Genomic DNA, 25,896 nt, shown 5'->3' with positions numbered 1-25,896 from the left:
TTCTGCCTGTGATATAGTATGACTGCTTAGTTTGTCAGAATAACCAAAAGAGAATGAGTTGGCTTGTCCCGTTATAGCGTAGGGGGCAACTTTCTTGAACTTCTTAATGTCCCAAAATGGACAGTGAAAATTACAAACTTGTGAAACGGCAATGCTTCTTCGTTTCCCTTGCAGTCCTAGAATTTGATAAGCCACCACTGTATTTTTACTCCATCTACGACTGTATGGGACTTATGGTGGTTTGATAAATCACTGCAACTCCATCTGATAAAGCCCTACAAATTAGATAGAATTGGGCTATTGAGAACTGCTTTCTACTGGCTTGTGTGCACGGTCTGTCATGAACATATTAATGATTTTTCAACTATACTGTACCCAACTAAAAGTACTTACACCAATGTGTGTTTCTCATTGCATGACTATTATAAAGAATGTATATGTAACCATTAAACCCAGGGGTGAACAGCATTACTGGTCAGTGGGCCCTGGCAGCATTACCGGACCGTTAATTCTTGCTCTTTGTGGGGGTTTATAGCCGTTAGCACCTTGTCATGCTTAGCGGGGTGCCAATAGTTGTTTTTTAAGCTGAGAAACAGCAAAGTTGCCATTTCTCAATTTACAACATACAATGGACATCAATGGACATAGGGAAAAGGGAACTACATGTAGTCTCTTCTCCCTTCCCTTCCCTTGGCAGCTATTGTTGCAGAGGGGAAGGGGTGAGACGCTCGGAGTTTCAGAAGCTGGAGATGGACGAGGCAGCCACAGGCAAGTAGGGATGGTTTGTGGGTTGGTGGAGTGGGGGGGAAGGAGCTGAGAGAGCGAGGGCTCACACCCCTGGAGGGATGCCGGTGGCCTTCCGCTATTCAGGATGCTCGGAATGTGGGCAGCAACATGCCTTGGTAGGGAGGCCCTAAAACGTCACCTCCCGGGGGCTAGTATTCAGAATATACAGTGTGGATTATTTTGTTCTACACTTCTGAGAGACTAACTGTACCCTGGTATCAGCCCTCTTTCTTCCCAAGAGTGAATTCAGAGTGCCCTGTCAAGTTACCTTTGAGAGTTTGGACAAACCAGGTGGACAGCCTGTGCACACTACAGGTTTGGTGTTCACGAACCACTTAAAAGGGGGCGCCAAAGAAGCCCCCCCAACACAGACATTGGATGACCCATGAAGTGGAGGGCATGACAGAAGAAGTATGTAAGCATAATGGTGACCATTAAATTCAATGATATGTGGCCCTGGTGACGACAAAGGGCTTCCGGACAGGATTGAAGATGGTGCAACAAGGAGAAGTTGCAGAGGCCTAAGCCAGGAAGGAGCAGGCAGGTTTTTCAGCAGCAGCTAAACACCACCACTCAGGTTTTCACATGCAGCAAGGGATTTCAATACAGGCCCTAGGAGTATCACTGATCCAAGAAGCTTCATAGGGACAGACACTGAACTGACAGCCAGAGAAACAAGCCGTTCCTGACAAATCAAGTCGGGCACAGAGGCAAACATTCACCTTCAGGAAGATCAGGAATGAACAGAAAAACCAGCTACAAAGATAATCAAATATGTTGAATGGCTCCATCCTCCAGAATGCTTTTGGACTCTGTAGTTAAATACATGAATGGCTGGCGGTTAATCGTGTCCTCCAATCACATACCCTTTTTATTTTTATTGTATTTGGTTTATTCAAACCTTTACAAAACATCAAAGACAAGTAAAAAAGATTAAAAGTTCACAAAGATAAAATACAGATTCCAAATCATCTGTGGCATTAATACAATCAACAAATGAAAAAAAAATGCATAAAAGGAAAAGAAGAGATGATAAATTCAATAATCCATGTAACCAAACTTTACACTTAGTCATTTCAAACACAATGAGCATTTCAAACACATTAAAGAAACAAATTCCAACTAAAGAAAAAAGAAAAAAAAGGAAATATATACTTATATAAGTCAAGAAAAAGCAAATATTCAAATCTTATAACCTGAACCATCAGGCTAACACTATGTAACTTTCAAAGTGTACAACATAGAACACAAGAGGGGAAACTTGTTTTCTCTATGTTACAGATTTAGGCTTTTAATAAATCCAGATAAGGTTAAGCCCTCATGGATGGTTTGGATGCTCAGACATCGTTTCCATGCCAGCTCTTCATCATATATAATGGAATTAACATTGAGGGGCTCCAGGTATTTGCCCCTAAATCGATGTAATGGCACACACTACATAACCAGATGCTTTAAAGACTCCGCATTTGACAAGTAGAACCTGCATCGGCCTTGAACCGCCGGAATCAGCAATCTTCTAACCAGAATGTCTCTAGTGGGTAAGATATTCCATCTAGCCCTAAGTACGATACCTCGGTACAGTCTATCTGGGAATTGTAAAATGACCTTGGTGGACGAGCCTCTGGCTCCATGTTCATGGTTCAAATGAAATAAGGAGGGGTAGGAGTGAAATCTGTCAACAGTTTGACACCAGTCAAAATCGAATAGGGCACATTTTACAGACATAGGGTTAGAAATCAAGCTCTCTATAGACATTCCAATCTCCTCAAGGATGGCCTCCGACCGATCCCTAAAGAAATGGGTGTGTACGAGAAATCTAGATTTTTACCCATCAAATGGTACAGTGTATTTGGCATTCCAGTTTTAATTTTGGAGTACAAAGATATACAGGCCCACTGTACCCGTTCCCACATCGAAACAATACCTAATTCAAACCGAATAGCGCAGATAGGGATCGCATTCGGCATACCCAGCAATCTTCTCCAAATGTGGACCTCTATACGGTTCAATGTTACATTCACTCTCTCAGGTAGCAAATCCAGGCCATAGATTAGTTTGGGCACTATTTTAATCTCATAAAAAATCAGAGCAGGTTTCAGGGAAAACTTACCAAACTTTCGGTCAATCCAGACCACCTGCGATTCGAGCAATTTCGCCTTATGTAAAATTGACTCAAATAATACCTTAGAACCCGGCTATGCTGAGAAGTTAAACCCCAAGTATCGCACTGACTTAGCCAATTTCAGGGGAGTCTCACCCAGCGTGACGATGTAGCCAGAAGTCTTTACCCTTGCTTTCCTGAAGGATAGAATTTGAGTTTTCGTAGGATTGATTGTTAACCCATTGGTTTTAGCATATGCTTCAAAATTATTAAGAGAGACCGTTGCAGCCCCACCCTGGTGTTGTCAAAAATCAATAGGTCATCAGCATATGCAAGCCAAATTATTTTATCCTTGCCGATCTTAGTGGCTAGGAGTCCTTCTTTGATTAGCAAAATGGCTACATTGGAAAAGTATTGGTTAAATAGCTAGGGAGCCAATGTGCAACCCTGTCTGACCCCCTGAAATGATCTAATTCTCCTCGATAAATCACCTCCTTGATTCAAGCGAACCCGGACCCCACAGTTTCCCTAAACCCCGCTGATTAGCCTTAAGAGCCCTAAGGGCAAGCCCCAACTGGCTAGTTTTTGCCATAATCTGCCTCGATCAACCCGGTCAAATGCGGCAGTCAGGTCGATCGAGGCCATGTGCGTGCAACCCCCTGATGACAACCACGCCGCCTCCTGCACACACTTCAGAGCAAGCCAGTTAATATTGGTTGAGTGGCCCCTTCTAAAACCTGTCTGGAATTGATCCAGTGGGTGACACCTGTGTGCCCACTCCAAGTGAGATAGCAGGAAAGATGAAAGGATCTTACAGTCCGCATCAATTAGAGAAATCGGGCGGTAATTCGCCGGATCAGTCCTGCTACCACACTAGAAGAGCGGGACAACATGAGCTGTGTTCCAAGATATAGGGCACATCCGCGAAGACAGTATAACACTGAACTTCAGGCACAAAAGCTGGGCCCATAAGTTTGGGTTGTCCTTGAAGGTATTGTTTGTAAGGCCATTTGGTCCAGGGGCCCTTTATCGCTTACATCTTGAGATCAGTTTTAAGATGGTTTCTAGATCAACTTGGAGATTCCACCTTTTAAATTTGTAGTGGCATACAAATTCGGATCGGCCAGCTTTCCTGGGCGGACACACACAGATTCCATTTACTAAGGTACCCTTATTATGAGCTCTGCTTAGAGCTCACATAGGTAGACAGGCTAAAATGGTCAAGTCTTATTATTACAAAAACACAAATAATCGGGGATTACAATAGTTTTACCACTCTGTTTTATGTACCAACTTGTACGAATAAATGGAACCAAAAACTCAAATTATATAATTGTAAATAAAAGGTAATAATCTTTCTATTGCAAAATTCTCTTTCTTCTCCCTCTTCCCCCCACCACTAAACCCAAACTAGAGCTAGCGAGGCGTACACAAACCAGGGTGAGCTAAACCACTCACCTAAGTAGCATAGACCAAGCAGCAAGGCTGAATTAAGGAAGAATGGGGCACTGTTGTGAAATACAGATAGGAGAAGTAGCAAGACAAAAGAACCCACACAGATAAATATACACATGACACAGATGTATTACAGTACTACACATATGCACACTTTATACATTCAAAGGTAAGTAAATAATAGCAATGTACACTTATGTAACTAACAGTTGGGTAGCCCCCTATGGGCAACACACTACTTTAGTATCACAAGCAAATATTTAAACAACACAATGCAAAAACCAAAGTAGGGAAGAAGATGTTACACACATCATCAGAACATAGGCCTTATGCCTACAACATACTCAAACACCATTTATCCAATCTTTAGAAGGCCAGTTCAGGTATATACAGTCTCTGGGAGCCCGTTAGGTGTCTGACAAGGGTTCCCGGGTGTCAAGGTGAGCAGTCTAGGAGAGCCCACTCAACTAGGAAAGGTAAACACTGAAGACATTTAATGAAGAATAAAACTAATAGGTGAAAAAGGAACTTCCCAGTCTTTGAGTCTTAACTCTATTTTAGTTCAGAGAAGTAGCTACCACCAATGAGGTCCAAAAGGATGACACACAGAAGTACCAACACGGATAGCACCGCCCTGTGCCATACCCAGATAATGCTCAGGTAAGCAGGACTTGTCATCCAATGAAAACCCAATGGGGAAGTTCCATAGATAAGGAATCTCAGGCCCCAAATCCACAATAAGGTGAAAGCAGTCCTAGGTGACAATAAATCACCAGGGAAGACTTGCCTCACTGTTGTTGTCGGGTTGTGGGTTCAAGGACGATAGCCGCCAGTTCCTTTTAGGTTCTTCTGGATAACTCGGCCAGTGACGGGGGAGGGGGAACACACCAAGATTTCATTCCACGACATAGCAGCAACCTTCATGGATAGCTTGACCGATGAAAAGCTCACATGACTACCAGCCAGCCAGGAGACCTTCAGCAGCTCAGAGATTTGACTTTGAGCTCCCAACAAGATCTTTCCCATGTCCTGGTTGTGATGCTGGAAATGCTTTTAGAGTGTTTATCTGCACAGGAGTCTAGTTTGGACCCTTGGCAGTGCAGCTCTTCATCTCTTCCCTTTTGGGGAACAATACCCATGGGATACCCCTAAAGTATCCATGGGTAGAGGTTTCCCTTGGTACCCCTAGTGTATGTTTTTGGACACCTGTGTTTTGCCCACAGAACAGGGTATGGGCTGGTGGCAGCTACATGCTGACTTGACAGTGGCTTTGGGTGTCCTCCATTTTTGGGACACCCAGGCACTGCCATAGGAATCAATGGATTCCTGAACAAAGACGAGATGGCCACTGTAGCCTTTTGCCTTTCCCTCGTGTTTCTCAAAGTCATGAGAAGCCCTGGATCTGTTCCGTTCCCCTGGTTGGATATTGGATGGAAGGATCATATATAGCTCTGGGGCTGCCCCAGCTAGACTGGTAGGAGCTTTACCAGGGACTGCTTGTTTTGGGTACACCCCAGGGGTGGGACCTTAATGAATGGAGAAAGGAGTCAAATCACATCCTATGTTGTAGGTGTCTGGTTTTGGCTGTGTGTCCCAATGCCTGTGGTATGCCTGAGCCAGACCTGACAAACTGGAATGAATGCAGTGTGTGCTCTGAAAAGCTGTTAATTGCCTCCAATACACAGTCACTGTTTTGGGTGAATGGTCTGAATGTCTGTGAGCCCGATTGGATGCTGCCTGATGAATGCACTAGCGTACGACTGGTTGGCTGAGCCCAGCTAAGCCCGAGTGAATGAGGGAAATTTTTGTATAAAGAAGGGACCCCTCACTTACCTCCGTCATAAACTGAAGTCAGACGCTAGAAGAGGAAACCTTGAGTATTCCTGAAGCTTGTATCCTGAATCCAGCTGGAGGAACGGGTCTGCGGCTGCAACTCTTCAACAAATCCAAAGGCTGATTTGCTGATTCAAGGACTGAACCAGAGAGGACCTAGACAGGCAACCTCTTCCCATAGCAATGAGGGGACATCGTGCAACTGCTGCTCTTCACCTAAGTATCCTAGAAGCCTGTCATGTGTACCAGCAGTCCTGTCTTCATGGGTCCTGAAGAGGAGCATCCGGAAATCTTGAGCTCAAGAAGTCCACCAGCATCAACCATGGTGCAGAGGCTGTTCATGACCGCACTCAAAGGCGATCAAGGTCTCCAGAATAATCATTATAGTCACAGTGCCTGGCAGGACAGTATAGCACGTGGATTGTGCATGCAAGCCTGGGACCCGCACCCACTAAAATATCCTCATCAAACTTTATAGTCACAGTGCATGACAGCAAAGGGAGTCAGGTTGACGGAGTCTAACAGCAAAGGAAAGGAAGCATTACCCTTGACACAGTTTGGGAGCATTGTAATATTATTATCTGGCCAAGTGAAAAACCAGGTAAGTGGTGAAACAATCTGAAACCACGTGAAGGGAGCCATACCCCCTGGTGTGTTGTGAACACTCGGCAAACAGCCAAGGGGAAGGAAGTCAATCTCTTGGCAGTATAAGAAGTCTGAAACCAGGGGAAGGGAGCTAAACCCAATGGTGTTTTTTGAACATTCTGCAAAAGCCAAGAGAAGGAAGTCATTTTCTTGGCATCCTAAGAAACTTGAGAAAGACCTGGAAAGGGGAAACATTCCCACTGGAGTTGTGAACATTGTGAAGATAAGAGACTTTATTTTCTTTGTGCCTTGATGGAGAGTGAGTCCAAGGAACCTTTGAGACTTTGTTTTGCTGTTCTGCCCTTGACAAAGAACATTTCATTTTGCCCTATTAGTGAAGGTGGAGGTACCACCCAGAATAAAGACAATCATTCTTCTGTATCAAGAAGAACATTATTTTTTCTCATTAGTTGATTTAGATTTTAAGGGAAGGGAATACGTTTGACAAGACAGACCATTTACTTTGACAAGACTTCCTGACAGAATCCTTTTGTTTATTTGAGGCAGGAAATCCCCTCTTAGAAATAGGGATAGTTTGGGTGTTCCTTTTCCTTTGGTTTTAAATAAAAGTCGATAACCAACAACATGCCACCCTTGTATCAGTCTCCTACTTTTACACCGTTACAAGTTCCTCCAGCTTTGGGGTTCTATGTGCAGACTCTGACCTTTCGCCCATAGATTAGCATCGGGATATTGGAAAGCATTGGATAATGTTCAGCCAATCACTGCTGCATGCTTTATACTGAATAGAATAAACTATTGCGGCTGAGGGTGGATGTTACCTTACAAAGGCATACGAGTTTCTGCAAAGTTCCTGTTGGACATTGAAGACTATTGGGTGCTTTTGGGACTCTGTTGGGTCACTTTTTCTGAAAGTAATTCTAAAAGGTTATCACTTTCCAGTACATTTGTAGTTAGCTTCATTGGGCAACCTTAGATAAAGTGTATTTTCATATACCTATGGTGAGGACCTCGCCTTACTGTGTGGCTATTGAAATTGGTTTCAGTACCTTTGTACCACTTTTGTCCTTCAAAGATGTTTGCCTTGACTGCTTAGCCAATAGAGGGGGAACCTACGAAAAATCACAACGGCTGCTCATGTGCTCCAAGTGTTTTTTAAATAATTGTTCTGCTTTGTAAAAACCTTGGTCCTGTCACCAATGGAGCGGGACACGGGCACTGAAGGTTCACTTCTCACAGAAAAGGAAATTTGTTTAAGAAGGCAAGATTGATGCAATGTAAAGGAATAAGAGATGGTATGTATTCACACACCAAGTTATCTTTACTCTCACAAATCTTTAGTCTCACAAATAATGGCTAATTGTTAATGGGGTATAGGAGCATAAAAAGGACCCTGAAAATAAACACTTTAAGGAAATATGTCAATTTATTTAACTTCTTGCAATTTACCTCAAAGCTATACGTTTACATTCCTGTATTGTCCGAGGTCAACTGCAAACTGAAACATTCACAGCAGAATAAGACCATGCACATTTTGTTTCAATGGAATAGCACCAACCATTCAATTTCCAGAGGAAAGAAACTGAAAACACTACAGATACCACAACAAATGTACTCACCTTGCAGCTCCCATACTTTCAATGGTGCCATTTCATTGGTGCTTTCAACAAGGTGATTCCTCAGTTCCTTTAATTGTTCCTTTAGTTCAGGGTACAACTGCCTGCAACATAGGGAGGGTTAGATGTCATTTAAATAGTTCATACTTGCAAGTACTTCTGAGCTTTTAGTTGGCAAGTCCCATAAACCAGACTAACCCATTTCTGGTTCAACTTCTATTACAATGCACAGTGCAAACTGCCCTACTGATTTCTCATAAATGAACAAGCTTGTGAATCTTAGCATACTGGCTTGGACTACACTCGAAGAAGTTACTAGAAATCGGTGGATCTGTAGTAGACCAGCAAAGCAGTGGAGCAGTTCTAAATGTTCTTACAGCAACATCTAAACCTTCCTTTTGTCACTACACTAATAGTATTGTGCTGCAAGGATATGCTAGAGCAATCTGTGGTTTTGATAATACTATCGAAGGACTAGACTGGGGCCGATCCATTCAGTGCAGTCCTTCACTAACAATTCTTAGAAAGTCTCATCTTGTTAGAATCACCACCCTGACGACCCCGGCCCCTCCATCTTTTCTAAAAGAAAGCCCAAACCCCTCCCCCCTTGACCCTCCCACAGCCCATCCTGCCGAAACCCCGATTGGTGTTGCTGGGGGGTCATGTGACCCAAACAGCAACACCAAGACCAACTGGGAAAGTAAGAGAGGAAAGCCACCTGCTTCCCACCGGCTCTTGAGAGAGGAAACCCCCCCCTTTCACCACGACCCCAGTCCCTCCATCTTTTCAATAAAAGGAAAAAGCCTCAAGCCCTTCCCTCAATCCTCCCAGAGCGCACCCTCCCCAGGCCCTGATTGGAGTTGCTGGGGGTCACATGACCCAAACAGCCCTCTTTGACCTTTCCAGGGCAGCCTTGCCCAAGCAGTGGATAAGGCCTCCCCCTGCCCCATAGACAAAAGAGACAGGGGAGAAGGTGTTAAGGGACAATGTAACATACCCAAGTTGTTTCTTTACACTTTGTCTCACCTCTGAGATGCCCCCCCCTTTTCAGTTCATACCACCACTACATCGGTCACCGTGAATTCTGCTGCAGTCAGTCTTTCACTTTAAACCTCTTCACTGTGTTTTAATCTGTCCATACTGTGTTTTAATCTGTTACTTTAAACCTCCACACTGACTAACTTTTGAATTTTTCTAATGTGAGAGAGTGTCACTTTGAACCTTTTACACAGTGATTTTTCTTTTTTTTACTACTTTCAACCTTGATGCTATGATAACCTGTTGCTTTGAACTTTGAGGCTTTGAGTTTTAAAGTTCAAACTTGCCCACTGTGGGATTTACCACTTAAACTTTGAAATCTTGATTTGCTGAGAGCCTATTGCTCTGATGTCTGATGCCCTAGATTTTAACTTTGACCGGAGCCACTGTGGGACTCTGCCCTTTTACACCTTGATGCTTGGAGTATTTAACTTTGAACTTTGCTAGTGTACGACTGTCACCTTGAATTTTGCCACAGAGATCCAGTTGCTTTAAACACTTAGACGCTTGATGTTCTGAGCTTTAACTTTGCGACTGTATCTCTGAAATTAGCCACTGTGGAATTTTACCACGTTAACCATGAAGTTGAGTTATAAATCTGAATTTTGGCCAAGTCAATTTTTTACTTTGAACCTAGATGCTGTGAGATTCTGCCACCGTGAACGCGGCTGCTCTGAACAAGGCTTGCCACAATGAGATTCTGCACTATAAACTTTGATGCTGCAAGTTTCTAACTTTAAATTCTACCACTGTAAATATCCATCACCTTCAATCTCACCACAGTGGGATTTTACCACTCTAACCCTGCTGCCACGAATTTCTAACTCTGAACCTCGATGATGTGAGTTTGTTGACTTAAACTAGGACTCTGAGTTTCTAACTTTCAATTTTGCTGCTGTAAATCTTTACTTCAAATCTTGAGGTGGTGAGATTGTCACGTTAAACTGTGATGTGAGGTTGAACATTTTGCTACAGTGGAATTCTACAACTTTAACCATGCGGCTGTGAAGCTCCAACTTTGAATCTTGCCACTTTGAATCCTGATGCAGTGAGACTGTCACTTTAAACTTTTATGCCTTGAAATTCTGAACTTGTTAGTTTGGAAGCTCTGTCTCTCTCCCACTTCTGAACTCATGCGCCCTGCTATACGGCCACTTTGAACTCTAATACCCTGAACCCCCACTGCCCACTCTAACCACTTTATACCTCCTGCATGAAACTGCCACTGTGAAGCAGGGACCCAAATCGCAAGAATCTTTACAACCGAGAAACAACCACCACTAGTCTGCCCCTGGGACAGTCTGTTCTCAAGACGGTCTCCCCCTGGGATATTTCTGTCCCTAGTAAAGTTCTATTCTTGAGATACCAGTGCCCCTTGAGTTAATTGAGCCTCTGAGACAGCCCCCCTTTCTCAAGATATTTCTGCTCCTAAAATAGTTTCTTGCCCCTGGGATAACCCTGCTCCTGGGATAAGCCTGCCACTGGGGTAGGTGTCTGCCCCGGAGATAGGGGTACCCCGGTGATCGGTGTACCGTGGGATAGGTTTGCCACTAGGAGAGATTTACCACCAGGAAAGGAACACTGACCAAGGAAAATTAGCCACCACATACAATCCGTGGGAGGAAAAAAAGATGAGAAGCCTAGTAGACAACCAGACCACCACCAGGAGAGACCACGACAATCAACCCAACCATAAAAACAGACCCAGAATCAAACAAGAAACCTATCCTGCAACCAACAAGCAGGAAAGACTGATACACAAGAAATAACCAAAATAGACCAAACCAGATGGTAGAAGACCGGCAATCTCAAACCACTGCACCAGAAAACCAACCAACACCAAGGAACTGCACACTTAACTGCCCACTGGAAGGAAGCCTCTGCTGGAACAAGACCAAAATCACTGTACGTGTCAGGCAATCTATCAACTTACCACCCACTCGCACAACCAACCATCAACAAGCACATTAAACATACAAGGAGGAATGCAGGAAACGCAATGGACATGAAATACGCAGAAGCACAACTAAACAAACTGAACTCCACACAATGTTCATCACAAGAAACTGGTGAGTTGCCAAGAATTACCAACAAGAGCTGACAAACGGTGCGAAGAAAACATCAACCCAAAATGCTGCCTTCTAGATCTGTTCAACTGAGAAACAGAAGCAACAAAACCAGACATGGAATTAAAAAGGAAAGAATAATCACCAACGCCACCATCAAAGGACAAACAAAAAACAGAAAACAAAAAGGATACACTGCAACCTATTCAATGCCAGATCAATGTCAAAACACACCACAGAGATATACCTACACCTAGCCTTAGATCACTAAACAAACCTGCCATTCCTTCTAGTCTACAGACCGCCAAAATATGACCCTACTTCACAGACACTTGTGGACACCATCACGAACATCTCCATAAAATATGACAACCTGATCATACTAGGAGACTTGTGGTTTGAGGAATATCAACTCATGTAAAACACTAAGAAATCAACTAGCAACAATACATCTTGCAAGGGTGCAGAAGCAAGTGTCAGACACAAAAGGTGGTATGATTCTCACCAAAGACTTTTATTAAAATGAAATAAGGGAAAAAAACTACCTAGCCCTATTACTAAGAGGGGGTTTCCCTGCCTCAAACCAAACACAAAGGACTGTCAGGATGTCCGTGAAAAGTAAATAGTCCACCGTCTTGTGTCATCAACCTATTTCCGTCCCTTACAATTGAAGCAAAACTAAAGAAACTGGTGATCTTCTTGACTCAGGATTGTCTTGGCAGTTCAACAACGGTGGGGGAACATCTCCCTTCACCTGGCTTTACTCAGGCTTCTCTCTACAGTTCACAACATCAGGCTTCTTAACACTATACAGAACATCAGGTTTCTTAATACAGTTCACAGTGCCAGTGGAATTACACCCTTGTTTTGAGCTTTCCTTCCCAATTGTAAAGTCTCTCATAGGTCCCCGACTCCTGCTTTCCTCTTTTTGCTTGGGCCCACTAGGTTCACTTCCCTTACAAATATGATCCTTGGGAAAAGTCTGTTGTAGGTACCAGACCTCTGCTTCATTCTCTTTCTGCTATCATGGGAGTGGGTCCCAGAACATTATCCTTCGTGTTTGGGTACTTGGAGCTCTTTTCTCCTAAGCAGCACCACAAGGAAGATGACTTGTGTGGTTCTCAGGCCAGACTCCTCTTTATTTGCGTGCGTGTACTGGGGGCCCTTTCCTCCGAAGTACTGCCACGAGGAAGATGGCTTGTGTTACTCTCACTTTGTGGTGGGACCCAGACCCATATTCTTTGCATGCAGGTACTTGGGGCCCTTTTCTCCCAAGTAACGCCACGAGTAAGATGACTTGTGGTGTTTTCGTTAGTGGGTCCCAGACCCTTATGCTTCTCTTGCTGTTGGATAGACCTGGCTCACTATCCTGCCAGGTAATGTGATTATGAAGATGCTGACTGCACCTTCTTAGTTTCCAGCCAGAGCACTCGCCCTACCTCTAGGGAGTGTTGCCGTGGACTCTGGTCCGTCCGGGAACTCTGCAGTCTCAATCTTCTTCTGGGCAGCGCTGCCTTTCCTTCACACTTTTACCAGGCTTCAGGAACGCCAGGAGCTTCTCTCCGCCAACTCGCCTTCTCATCCTTCCATTCTGGACTGGCACTGGTCCTTCCAGCTCCCCTCTTGGCATCCTAATGTAAGGAAGGAGGGGGTCGGTTTTGCGCCCCCCCAATCATTCTACACAAAAGTAACCACCTGCTCTTGCACTAGTGGAGGGACGCCTTCCTTGCCCTTCTGTGGCCTCAGAGGACAAGTCCCTGGAACAAACATAGGTGGGGCTATTGCAAGACAATTTGGACTCCATTTTTTTATACCCCGACTCCATCTTTGGACTAGACCGCATTCTGGTGTCTGAAGCCTTCTCTCCCCTCAGCAGCGCAGCACGCACCGACAGCCCCCACCTTTTTCCTCCCATGCCTGTGCCTCCCAAGTCCCTTTCTCATGGATGCTCTAGCGCAAATTGTTACGAGCAAACTGTATTTTTTTCATCCTTCCTCTGAGATCACTTGACCTGTGTGTGACCAGGCCGAACCATGACTTGTGGCCCATCCCTCCCTCATCAAACCCACGCCTGCACCTCTCGCCCGCACTGTTGGAAAATTACTACCTGTTCAACCCTGTGCCCCTCCAAAGCTATTCTTTTTGACGTAGCAGAAATGTGACCCTTCCTTGCTGACCACCCCAGAGTGCCCCCCCATAAAACCAGACTCTTGTCACAGTATATTCTGTCCTAATCTAACATGTGTCACTCCACCCCCTCCCGCTCTGATGTGCCAGACCTGACAGCTATCAATCCCGCCCCCCACGTGTTACCTGGAGGGCAAGACCCCCACACTCTTCACCTCGCCAATGATCTAAAGCAAGATTAAGTAAACACACGTGTACAATTTATAGGCCTCTAATAAAATATCAAAGGTGTAGTAATGGTCATTATTTACTCTATGTCTTGTGATAGTATGTAGATTAAATAGCCAGAACCAGCCGCCTCTCCCGGACGTGACCCAACCTACACCTCGTACGGACCGGCCCAGATGAACCACGTGCAGTCCGACATCCCGCAAGACACCAACCAATCTCGTGGAGCCGGCCCTTACAGCACTATACTCGAACCCCTTCCTTTACCAATCAAAGTGTAACTTGTAGACTGTATAGAAATAGTCACAGATGACGCTGTAACCCTTTAAAGTGTATTGTCTTTGTATTGTTTGCCAGAGCGCTCTCAAAGCAGCAGAGTTCTCTGGATGCTGAATCTTATATAAACTTTGTTGCCTCTCACAACCAATCTCCTGGTCTCATTCCCTACTGGGATGTGTCCATTATTCTGAGTTTTAGTTGTGATGTGGGGAGTGAGCGCCTTAACTTGGTGACGCCTGGGATGTGATTTGAGGGTGCACCGAGAGACACCCCTGTGTCGTGCGGCAAGATCAGGGATGCCCCCCAGCAAAACTATCGCCACCTGTGGCTGACCAGTGAGGGCGCACAAAGAGAGGTTCCAAGGGTCCCGGCCATCGAAAATACTGGACTGTTCGCCAAGGCGGGTCAAGGCTTGGTTGGGGTGCGGCCCCGATTGTGGATAGATCGTGAACGGAGGCTCTCGGATCACCCCGGACACATGAGTATTGGTTGCGAGAACCTCAAAGGAGGGGGATTTACAAGGAATGTGACAAGTATAAGGGTACTGCTGAGGAACTAATGAGGAGTCCGATTTTGAGTATAGGGACTGTATGAGTGCGACTGGTAGGCTTTTTCATCTCTTTCCTTTATATGGCCATTAGGTTGTAAATACAGAAGTAACGGAACACAGGAAGGGTACGGGAACCTAGCTCAGAAAGGGGGTGGAAGGCGACGCCGTGTAGCATTGTCTCGACCAGTGCAGGAAATAAGTAGAGATAAAAAAGAAAAATCGTAGGAGTCTTGTGTAATGAATAGACTCAGGAGATATCAGCACATTCTTTTTCTTATGTGCATAACTCTTTTAGAGGTCAGCCCAAAAGGGGCTCAGGGAAGGGGGGCAGGGAGAGCGAGTGGGGGAAAAGAATACGATAGTGTGATCCAGGGCAAGGTAGGCGTATAATTAGAGGAAAATAATATCTGTGTTTTATGTTAATTGTCGTCAAGGTCAACTGTGTTACTATGTCTAAGAGTATATGTAAATTTGTCCTATGTTGAATTGGTCTAACTTCTGCTTTTTATATATGTTGGTGTCGAAAAGTTGTAAGTAAAAAGTTCTTTAAACTGTGACATTGTAAATTGCTCATTAAGGTGTCATAAAGTACTCAGAAGTGCATTTTGATTCTATTTTGATGCACAACACATACAAGAGTGTACACGAGAGTGGAGCGGGGAGCCATGGAGGGGGGAGGTACACCTTTAGCCCATATTTGCCAGCACCTCCCCCTGTACAGCGAGAAAATCCAAAAGTAACATGACCAGTGGCTCACAGAGATAAAGGGAGAGGGATTGTCCCAAGTGTGGCCAGAAGGAGGGTCATTTGATAAAAGAATATTAGATCTTGCGACAACCCACTTGTTAGCAAAGTACCGGGAAAAGCAGATGCAAAGTGCTAGATCTCTGGAGAATGTTTGAAGAAACATCTCCTGTGACTGGTGCAGACAAGGAAGTGCCGCCTGAAACGGCACTGGCCCCACCAGGGGGGGAGGAGAAGTGGATGAGTGTAAGTGCCAAAAACGGGGGACGAGGAACTCACTAGGCTTTACCCACTGTTAACTAGGCCCGCGGCAGGGTACAGTGACCGGTCTTATTTGCCTGAGCCAAACGCACCTTGTACCCCAGCAGCGACTGCCTCGCCTCCCTATGACTCTAGAGGGTTGTACGGTCCCACGAGCGCCCCTCCAATAAACCTTGCACAACTAATGATTTAGAAAAAACTCACCACCACACAAATGGAAATGACACGGTTGAGAGCATTATGTGACAGGGGCCAAATGCTGCCTGGGGGGAGTGGAGCCTCCATCCATCTCGGCGGGCGGGCCAACACCCTTGCTACTCCCGTCCAGGAATCCATCTAGCCAGCCGGAAGACGGGTGGAAATCAGTGGAGGTTTTCTTTCACCTTAACAATATCCGCATAAAGATAGTACGAGTAGGACAGGAAGGTAGTCAAGCAAGTGAAGAACAGGGAAGTGGAGAATCAGACAGGGAAATAGATGTGGTGTGGAGCGATCTAGATGAATATGAGGAAGGAGCGGCGGCAGCAGGAATGCCACTACGAGAAGAGCAGGAAGATGGGGTGGTCCGACCAAGGTGGCAGGGGAGGCTCCAAAGTAGGTTGGAAAACATGTAATTGAGTAAAGCAAAAGGAGTAAAAGTAAGAAAGAAAGGAAGTAAAAACGAAAATTGAAAATGCCCCTCATTCACAAAAGAGCGGTGAGGCCCCATTACATACCATGGGCACAGATGGACAAGAATAATTTTTTGAAGTCATTGCCCCCACTCTCGGGAGAGGTGGGAAAATGGATATGAACATGGATATATGCTTTTGAGAAACATACCGCAGGGGTCCCGCTGGCTATAGGGGACATAAAGAATCTGCTGGTGTCCACTGTGGGAGACCAAGCAGACGGGGTGTGGGTGGAAGCTGGTTTCTCGGGAGTACAAATTGTGACCGCCATGATGGGAGCCACAAAGTCAGGGACATACCTGAAATTCCTAGCCATATGGGATCCACTTCAGGACTATGTGGGGGAAAGGGAGGTCCAATTCTTTAAACCCAGGATTTTAAGAAACATTCACATCAGATAATGACAGCAGAAGACATTGTGGGGGGAGAAGCCCAAGAAACTTTTTTTTTTGTTTTGTTTTTTTTTGTTTTTTTGCTCTGGTTATCACCTTGATACAGTTTGGTTCATATTTGCTCTAAGGACTAGAGGGTGGGATAGGGTGGGTGAGGGTGGGAGGTTCTCGGGAGGGAAAGTTGGAAGACGATAATCGTTTCAAGGCCAAAGTTCGGGTAGGCCAAAATAATATGTTTATACAGTCAATAATGGTGGTATTCCTGATGTAATCGAAAGCTAATTGTTGTCTTGCATGCTAAAATGATTGAATATAAAGCTGGTTAAAAATAAGGGGAGAGGGCGGGAAGGGTGGGCAAGGGTGGGAGGGGTTGAGAAAAGTACGAAGACAATACTAGACCCAATGACAAAGTTTCAGGATGTTGAATAATGGGTTCAAATGGGTAACAATGTTTATAACATACGTTGGAACTAAAGGCCAATGTTTGTCTTAAGTAAAAATGAAAATAAAGTTGGTTAAAAAAAATAATGTACAGGCTCAAGGATGGGATGCACTGTAGAGAACCTTCCCCGACACCCCAGATTTACATTCAGTGATGCAGTGCACCATGGGGGACGAGGAAGAGGCTGTGCGGTACATTCTCCAGTTGCAGGACCTGTGGAGATCAGAGACGGGCACGGCTTGGGACCAATCAATCTCCCTTTTCTACTTTATCATCAAAAGACGCCTCCCAAAAGGAGGTACAGAAGGCCCTAGATAATATTGCTGGGATAGAAGCCAAAGGCTGGCCTGAAATTCAGAGCATTATAGTACACCATTGTAGGAGGATCAAAGAAAGAGAAAAAGAAATAGCACAGAGGAGGTTGGCAGACAAAGCTGCACTTGTACAAAATAAACTAGTGAATGTCGCTGCTGTAACAGTGGCCCTGCCTACTGAGAGACAGGGAGACTGGGAGGAGGGGTCAGGAGGTTCACTGGCAAGGATGGCAGCAACATGGTCCGCGCACAGGCAGGAACAATGGGCTGGCGAGGAGCAATACGAGGGTCCCCAAAGGCAGGGAAGGCATGTAAGAGGATAAGGTGGGTGCAGGGGACAGAGAGGTGGGTTTGAAGAACAAGGACCTCAGGGAGGGGGCCAAGGGTCATGTTGGAATTGCGGGAGGTGGGGACATTTTTCACGGGAATGCCGTGCCCGACCCATGGGATATTATCGGGGGCCCCAACGATCTGGAAATGAACAGCAATTTGGCCACCCCCATCTGGGCAGCCCTTATGGATTACCGCTGGGTGGCCATGGACAACCAGAGCAATATAATAATAACTGTCAACAAGGAACACAACAAATGGAGCAAGGGCCACAAGCACCACGACAAGGCATGCAACAACAATTAGCACGTCAAAACACCATGGGAAGCCCCCCAAAAATGTCTTCGCAACTACTGCAAATGGTGCACCTGCGCCATTCCGCGTAACAGCAATGATCGGAGACAGCGTTTTTTCTGTCCCAGGAACAAATACCTACCCAGATTAGGAAAGCCCAGAGAGTACTTGCGTGTCCATTCCTACTGACTACCCTACGTCCAGACGAGTAACTACTGGTGGGGGCGGAGATAGGAAACAAGTAGTTCATCTTTATGGTGGACTCAGGAGCGGAACAATCATCCGCTATCGGGGCGAAATTTGGAAACGCAGGGATTCTCTGGGGCAATTCTAAAGGTTCCCTACACAAAAGATTTGATACAACGGTGGGAGGAAAGACAGTGCGGATACCCCTGTGATATCACGACTATTCGCCCATAAATCTACTAGGGAGAGACCTCCTCAGTAAGCTTAATATGACCATCTCCTTTACAGAACGATGGATAGTGTGCTCCACTCCAGGGGTCTGCCCACTAAGAGCAATGCTAATGATCAGTACCATGACAAATGAAGTAGCAGTAAGAGGAGTGCCACGGATGTTGACATGTTCATTTATGGGATACAGGTACTAGCTAAAGTGGTGCCTGAGATAAGGCCAAAGTAATGGAGTAGCATCAGATTTTGTTTTTTGCCCGGTAGTGAACCCAGAGATTGTGCCTGGTACCATCCTCTCGATTGACCTACAAGGGGTGTAAGTATCAGCTAAACGTATTCTGGCAATAGGACTGGACACGGATGGATGTGAGTGGAGCACAGTGTTGTGTATTGACCCAAACATAGCGCTACGTGATCTTACAGATGAAGAGCTGTTCACTGACAGTGACACTGATGGGGAAATAATAATAGAAATGTGTGTGCCCTGCGACATAATGATTCAACATAGAGAAATAAATAACCCCCTCATGGCCAGTGTCAGTGCACCACTTTCCATTTTTGATGAAGATATGAAACGAGTACTGCCAAATTTATGTACAACAGGGCCCCATGATGTAGGACTCTTACATGAAGTAACGCCCATAAAAATGAAGCTAAAACCTGGTGCAGTGATGCCCTGAGTAAAACAGTACCCACTGTCCAGGGAAGCGGAGGAAGGAATAAAGGGGACAATAAATGCACTATTACAACAGGGCATTATCGTGCCATCAAATTCACCATGCAACACTGCTATCTATCCGATTAAAAAAGCAAAGGGCGGGGCTTGGAGGATGATCCAGGACCTCCGCCCACTTTATGACATACAGAAGGCGTTCCCCCTTGTCCCAAATCCCACATCCATTTTGTGCAGTGTTGCAAAAGAGGCCACGTGCGTCACAGTAGTGGCCCTGACGAAAGCTTTTTTCTCAGTGCCACTCGACCCCAGTTCCCAATACCTAACAGCATTTACCCTGGGAGGACAAAGATATGAACATTGCAGATTGCCCCAAGGTTATTGCGAGAGCCCTAGCATCTTTAACAGAATTTTGCACGAAGACCTCTGCAACATTGATGTAAAAAGCACAATAATTCAGTATGTAGACGACCTTTTAATTTGCAGCGAAAGCAAAGAGCAATATATAGCAGATTCAATAAAGTTGTTGAACTTACTAGCAACAAAAGGGTACAAGGTGGACAGGGGGAAATTGCAGTACTGCCTGGCAGAAGTGTTGTATCTGGGGCAGTTAATATCAAAGGACGGTAAGAGAATCATACCAGACAGAGCAGCAGCAATACGTGCCACCTTAATGGCCAAAACTGTAAAAGATATCAAAAATGTCTCGGCATATGCAACTATTGCCGTGCATGGATACTGGATTATGCTGCATACACACGCCCCTTCTCCAGGCACTGGAAGAGGCCCAGAAGAATAGTACCCTATAAAGTGGGCACAGGAGATAACACAATTCCTTAAATTACATGTCATCAACCCAACAGCACCCGTCCTGGCGACACCAGATTATGACCGGGAGTGTTATCTTTTCACCCATTGCAATTGCACACTAATGACAACACTACTCATACAAAAAACATCACTAGGCCACAAGCCATTGGCCTACTACAGCGGTACATTAGATTCTGTAATGCAAGGACACTTCGCGTGCGAACAAGTCCTCGCAGCATCAGCAGCCTTCGCGATAGAGAAAAGTGACACCATAGTAATGGGATGTTCTGTGCCGCTATTTGTTGAACACTCTTTGTTTGCCATACTCGAAAGTTCAAAGTCCACACTCACCACACAGAGAGCCACTGCATATGAAATAATCATATCAAGCCCAAACATAAGCGTTGTACACTGTAAGACTGTAAACCCAGCCACATTTATCACAGAACCCTGTACAGTAGAAGACATGCAAGCTCACGATTGTGCTACATATGTGGGGAGGGTGACGATATTCCCAGAGCCAGCGAAAATGCCCTAGAGAGAGGTGAGGTGTACTTCGTGGACGGATCAGTGTCCATTGAGTGCGAGACAGGAGAAAAACACCTGGGGGCAGCAGTGGTGAGAATAGAAGGGGACGAATATGAAGTGATAGTGCAGAAACGCCTCCCCTCACATTTTTCAGCACAAGCAGCAGAACTCCTAGCCCTAATTGAAGCGTTGCACACAGCAAGGGTGTGCAGTAACCATATACTCTGACTCGGCATACGTGACTACGACGGTGCACTTCGGTCTGTCACATTGACGAAGAAGAGGATTCAGAAGAGCAAATTGCTCACCTGTACAGCACGCACAATTATTGAATGACCTCATCGAACCATTAGCCGAGCCTTAAGTAGTGGCTTTAGTGAAATGCCAGGCCCACACAAATAACACTGACGCCATCTCACGGAAATGCAGTGGCAGACGCTGCCGCAAAAGAAGCTGCTTACTTTAATGCTCCCCAAGCAACGTGTAGTAAAGACAAACGCACAAAATGACAAGGAAGAAGGGTATAACTTCACGCCCATAATGCAAATAGAATTGCAGAAGTGCGCCCCAACAGAAGAACAGAAAATGTGGGTAAAGAGAGGATGCATGCAGTCACCCCCACAGATCTCCTCTGGCGTCAGGAAATGACAGGAAAGGTGATGATGCCAGTAGAACTATTACACGTGGCCTTTCAACAGCTTCATTTCCCTGCGCACGTCACTAAACACATAGCAATCGATATCCAGGAGGAATGGTTTGTTCCAAACCTCCAAGAACACCTCGCAAAATTAATAATAAAGTTCACCAAATGTCAGACATACAGTTCGGGGATGACCCTGCCACGCCCATCAGGACCATTCCGAGAGTTACACATTGACTATGCCGATATGGGAGAAAGGTGCAATGGAGCAAAATATCTCATTGAGATAGTGTGCCCCTTTTCACACTGGGTAGAAGTAGGACCTTGTGCACACCCAGACGCCAAGTGTGCAGCAAAGTTCCTGGTAAGGGAGGTGTTCCCAAAGTAGGGGGATTTGCGATATAATACACTCAGACAATGGCACTCATTTTGTCAATGACCTCTTCAAGGAAGTGACAACATTCCTAGGTGTAAAACACAAACTCTTTTCGATTTATCACCTGCAAGCTAATAGAATGGTAGAGAAGATAAACGGCCTCCTCAAGAGCAGACTATCTAAATTATGCCACACCCTAAAAAAGAACTGGGAGTATTGCCTGCCCCTAGCACTGTTTCAGCTCAGAACGCAGCCTAGTAAGGATCATCATGTGTCCCTGCATGAGATAGTGACGGGGAGGCACATTCAAACGCCACTATCTCCTGTAAGAAGGGCGTCAGATGCTCACAGAGCTGCCACAGTGCTGGGGGACGAGTTTAAAGAATATCTCGCCCAACTGACACAAGCTGTGCGGAGTATAGCCAAACAAATAGCACCCCAATTCACACAAGAGAATGAAACAGACACAAACACCCCAGCAGCAGACAGTCCGATGATGCAGTTAATGCACAGTTAATGTGTATATGTGCGCAGTTTCGTACGGAGATGGAACTCTCCGTGATTCCATGGCCCCTATGAGGTAGTGTATTGCACAACTTCTGCTGTAAAGGTTAAGGGCTTGAAGTATTGGATTCACCTCACAGACGTAAGAAAAGCACACATAGCAACGCCCCATGGGGAACAACCACAAGAGCAGGAAAGTGCAGTGCCATAGAGAAAAAGCGTGCTGACAAACAATTTGGTACCCAAAGATGAAAAATAGTAAAATGAATGCAAAATTTGATTACAGTATGGAGTTTTACAAAGAGTATGTGAATGCTGAAAACATTGTTTGACAGATGTAAATTTGTAAAATGTTCTCTCTCACATCAATTAAATGTAAATAAAAGACCTATTGAGGAGATAAATAATAGTATTTGATTTATTTACTTAACCCATTCATATCGCCCCTTCACGTGTAAATATGGCGGAAAGGAGGGCCCTCACTAACGAAACTACAAATGTAGATAGCAATAGGGAAAGAGTTAGCGCTACTAGAGCATATAGCTATGATTACGGGTTATACTTTGTAGATATTGTTTTTTCTAGAATGTTGTTTAGTCTAGGGCTGTATTGGAGCTTCACTTTCATATTGGGTGATATAAAAGAGGGGGGGATCACAGGGTTAAACTAATACAAGAGAGATCGAGCCTCATCTGGAATGGGTTCAAAGTAATATGGGCCCACAATGCCTCTATATATGCCAATCTTACCACTCTGCAAAAAAGCCGAACTGTCAAAATCCCCACTTTTTCATATGCTGCTATGAGTTATGATGTTGATGAAGTATCGAATGACTATAATGTTGAGGCTCCAATATTTGATGTAATGGTATCACCATATGTACATATGCACACAACCAAGGAACATACCTCAGATGGCGAGAATATGCACTTTAAGTCCCATGCCCCTACCGCACAAACGTATTCAACCTCACCGTCTTGGCAGAGTGATAGTCAATAAAATGATGAAACATGGACAGACATTTTTCCTATACGATATCAAAGTGTGAAAAAGGTACATAATGGTCTAGGGGGGAATAAGAGATGGAAAAGGGGGGCGGAGCGCAAGAGGTATGATGCGTACCATGGCCTGGGATTAGATGCTGTAGAAGACCCCACCACCCGGACCAATCCAGTAAATGGTATTCTGATATGAGTGCCATGGCTAAACAGGCAACCAACGAAAGTTGCTACATCTGCTCTTTGATACCCCATGCATCTGGAACGGTCAAAGTTCTCATACCCCAAGAAACGCCTTTGTCGGATGGCCAGAGTCTTGTTCATCTAGCCCTCTGTAGGATTCGGAGTACATTCCAGGCACACACCGTAACAGTACAAATGCTGCAGAATGAGAAAACATGTAACAGCAAACCTCAAGGAGTACTCTGCATGAAGGAGGCATTTTTTATCATCAGCGGGACAATGATCACAGAAAACAAATGGCATGAAGAGAATCACATGCAAAGCTGAAGCACTGCGAGGACTGTCAGAAGAAAAATTCCAATGGGTCAAACTAACATGCACTCCAACATGGTCCCAACACATCGTCAAACAAACCTGGGGGACAGCCCTTGAAAAACCAATCAAGATACGGCAGGAAATGCAGCACAAACTATGTTTGTTTCTTTATTTGTAGCACGCGCCGGAAACAACACTGGGGGGTTCCTGTTCCAGCATAGGAGGGGGTGAGGTTGCTTCCACAGAGAAGGGAAGGTGCCCATGGGCTCGAATAAACATTGCAATAAAACGCTCATCCTCCCAGACATGAAGAAAGGCACAGTATCATTGATGGACACTTACTGGGTATGTGGCAAGCAAGCGTACCTGCACCTCCCACCGTCATGGAGAGGTACTTGCGCTATGGCCATGTTGCATTCGGCCCTGATGGTGATCCCAGAAAGCCACATCCAGGAGAGGGGCGGGGGAAAGAGTGCCGACGGAAACCTCTTCAGCACCCCAACCAGCAACTGAAGAGCCCTCCACAATCCTCAGACCTCCTGGCAGAAATTCCTGACCAATATAGACTCTAACTCTGCAGAAACTTTCTTCGTCTACCTTGTGCCGAGCATCCAGGCGCAAGTCAACGCCAAATGTCTTCAAATAATCATCTAGGAGCTAATCCAGCTGGCCAATGACACAGAAGAAGGATTCAATGTGATCAAAGTGGTACTTCGAGCCTTGCGGTTGATGACCATGCAAAACCGGTATGTCCTAGATTTCCTCACAGCAATGGACCGTGGTGTTTGCCGAAAAATTGGAAGTGCATGTTGTGCATTCGTACCTTCTGCCGCCGCTGATAACGGAACTCTATCACACGCGATATATGCAGTGCGCAACCTGGGTGAAAGAATGAAGAAAGAAGGGGGGATCCAACCCAGCAACTGGTTCAATGACATTTTTGACTGGGTCCCTTCCTGGTTCGTAACCATGATGAAAATCTTTGTCCCACTTATAGTTTTCCTGTTGCTGATTTTGTGTGTGTGCCAGGTAGGGTTTCGATGTTGCGGAAAAGCAATGCCTGGTTCTGCAATGATGATGGTGACAATGGCCAAACCGACAAAGGTGCAAGCTATGAAGGATGAGCAAACAAATACCGGGGAACCCGGCAACACCAAATACGGTATGACCGCAGTATATCGTCACCTGGGAGATAGGGTGGACAACTTGTATCATACCACAATTAAGGAACCCCGGAAGTTGGAATGGTATAAGGAAGTGTGGGTAGATCTGGACGGGGATGGGGCATATACATGACATGCACCCCTGATGAATATGCCAGAAGGGGTCAAAGCTTACAAGGTATCTGCAGAGCATGGATGCCAATAAAAAGGACACATGCTTGGGATGAAGCAGTGTTTGAGGCGGAGCACTACAGGAATGTGAATAATACTAAACAGTAGTTTGTTACTTTAAATATAACGAAAGGGGGGAATGTAAGGAATAAGGGGGGGGTCGGTTTTGCCCCCCCCATACCTTCTACATGAAAGGGACAACCTGCTCTTGCACTAGTGGAGGAACGCCTTCTTTGCCCTTCTGTGGCCTCAGAGGAAAAGTCCCTGGCACATACAGAGGTGGGTCTTTTGCAAGACATATTTGGACTCCATTTGTGTACCCCTGACTCCATCTTTGGACTAGGTCGCATTCTGGTGTCTGTGAAGCCTTCTCTCCCCTCCACAGCGCCGCCTACAGCGAGCACTGACAGCCCCCACCTTTTTCCTCCCGTGCCTGTGCCTCCCAAGTCCCTTTCTCACGGATACTCTAGCGCGAATTGTTACAAGCAAACGGTATATTCTTTTCATCCTTCCTCTGAGATCATTGACCTGTGTGTGACCGGGCCAAACCATGACTTGTGGCCCATCCCTCCATCATTAAACCCGCTCCTGCACCTCTCGCCCGCACTGTTGGAAAATTACTGCCTGTTCAACCCTGTGCCCCATCATGAGCTATTCTTTTTGATGTAGCAGAAGTGTGACCCTTCCTTGCTGACCACCCCAGAGTGCCCCCCCAATAAAACCATACTCCTGTCACAGTATATTCTGTCCTAAACTAACATGTGTCACTCCACCCCCTCCCACTCTGATGTGCCAGACCCGTCAGCTATCAATCCCGCCCCCCACATGTTACCTGGAGGGCAAGACCCCACACCCTTCACCTTGCCAATTATCTAAAGCAAGATAATGTAAACACACAAGTACAATTTATAGACCTCTCATAAAATATCAAAGGTGTACTAATGGTCATTATTTACTGTATGACTTGTAATATGTAGATTAGTTGGCT

The 25,896-nt window shown here is 45.4% G+C and overlaps 1 protein-coding gene across 3 annotated transcripts in view; it reads right to left on the bottom strand.

Annotated features, from left to right (window-relative positions):
* Positions 1 to 25,896, bottom strand: part of UGGT1 (UDP-glucose glycoprotein glucosyltransferase 1) — a 2,047,742-nt gene that overhangs the window by 1,646,645 nt on the left and 375,201 nt on the right. For all 3 annotated transcript variants that reach the window (XM_069617855.1, XM_069617854.1, XM_069617856.1), the window contains exon 9: positions 8,401 to 8,501. In XM_069617855.1, coding sequence (XP_069473956.1) covers positions 8,401 to 8,501 — 101 coding nt within the window. The remainder of the gene's footprint in view (positions 1 to 8,400; positions 8,502 to 25,896) is intronic.

This window comes from Ambystoma mexicanum, chromosome 10, assembly GCF_040938575.1.
Source record: "Ambystoma mexicanum isolate Mex_15411 chromosome 10, UKY_AmexF1_1, whole genome shotgun sequence".
Classification (NCBI taxonomy): domain Eukaryota; kingdom Metazoa; phylum Chordata; class Amphibia; order Caudata; family Ambystomatidae; genus Ambystoma; species Ambystoma mexicanum.
The sequence above is the reverse complement of the archived record's forward strand: the minus strand, read 5'-3'. Positions and strand labels throughout refer to the sequence as shown.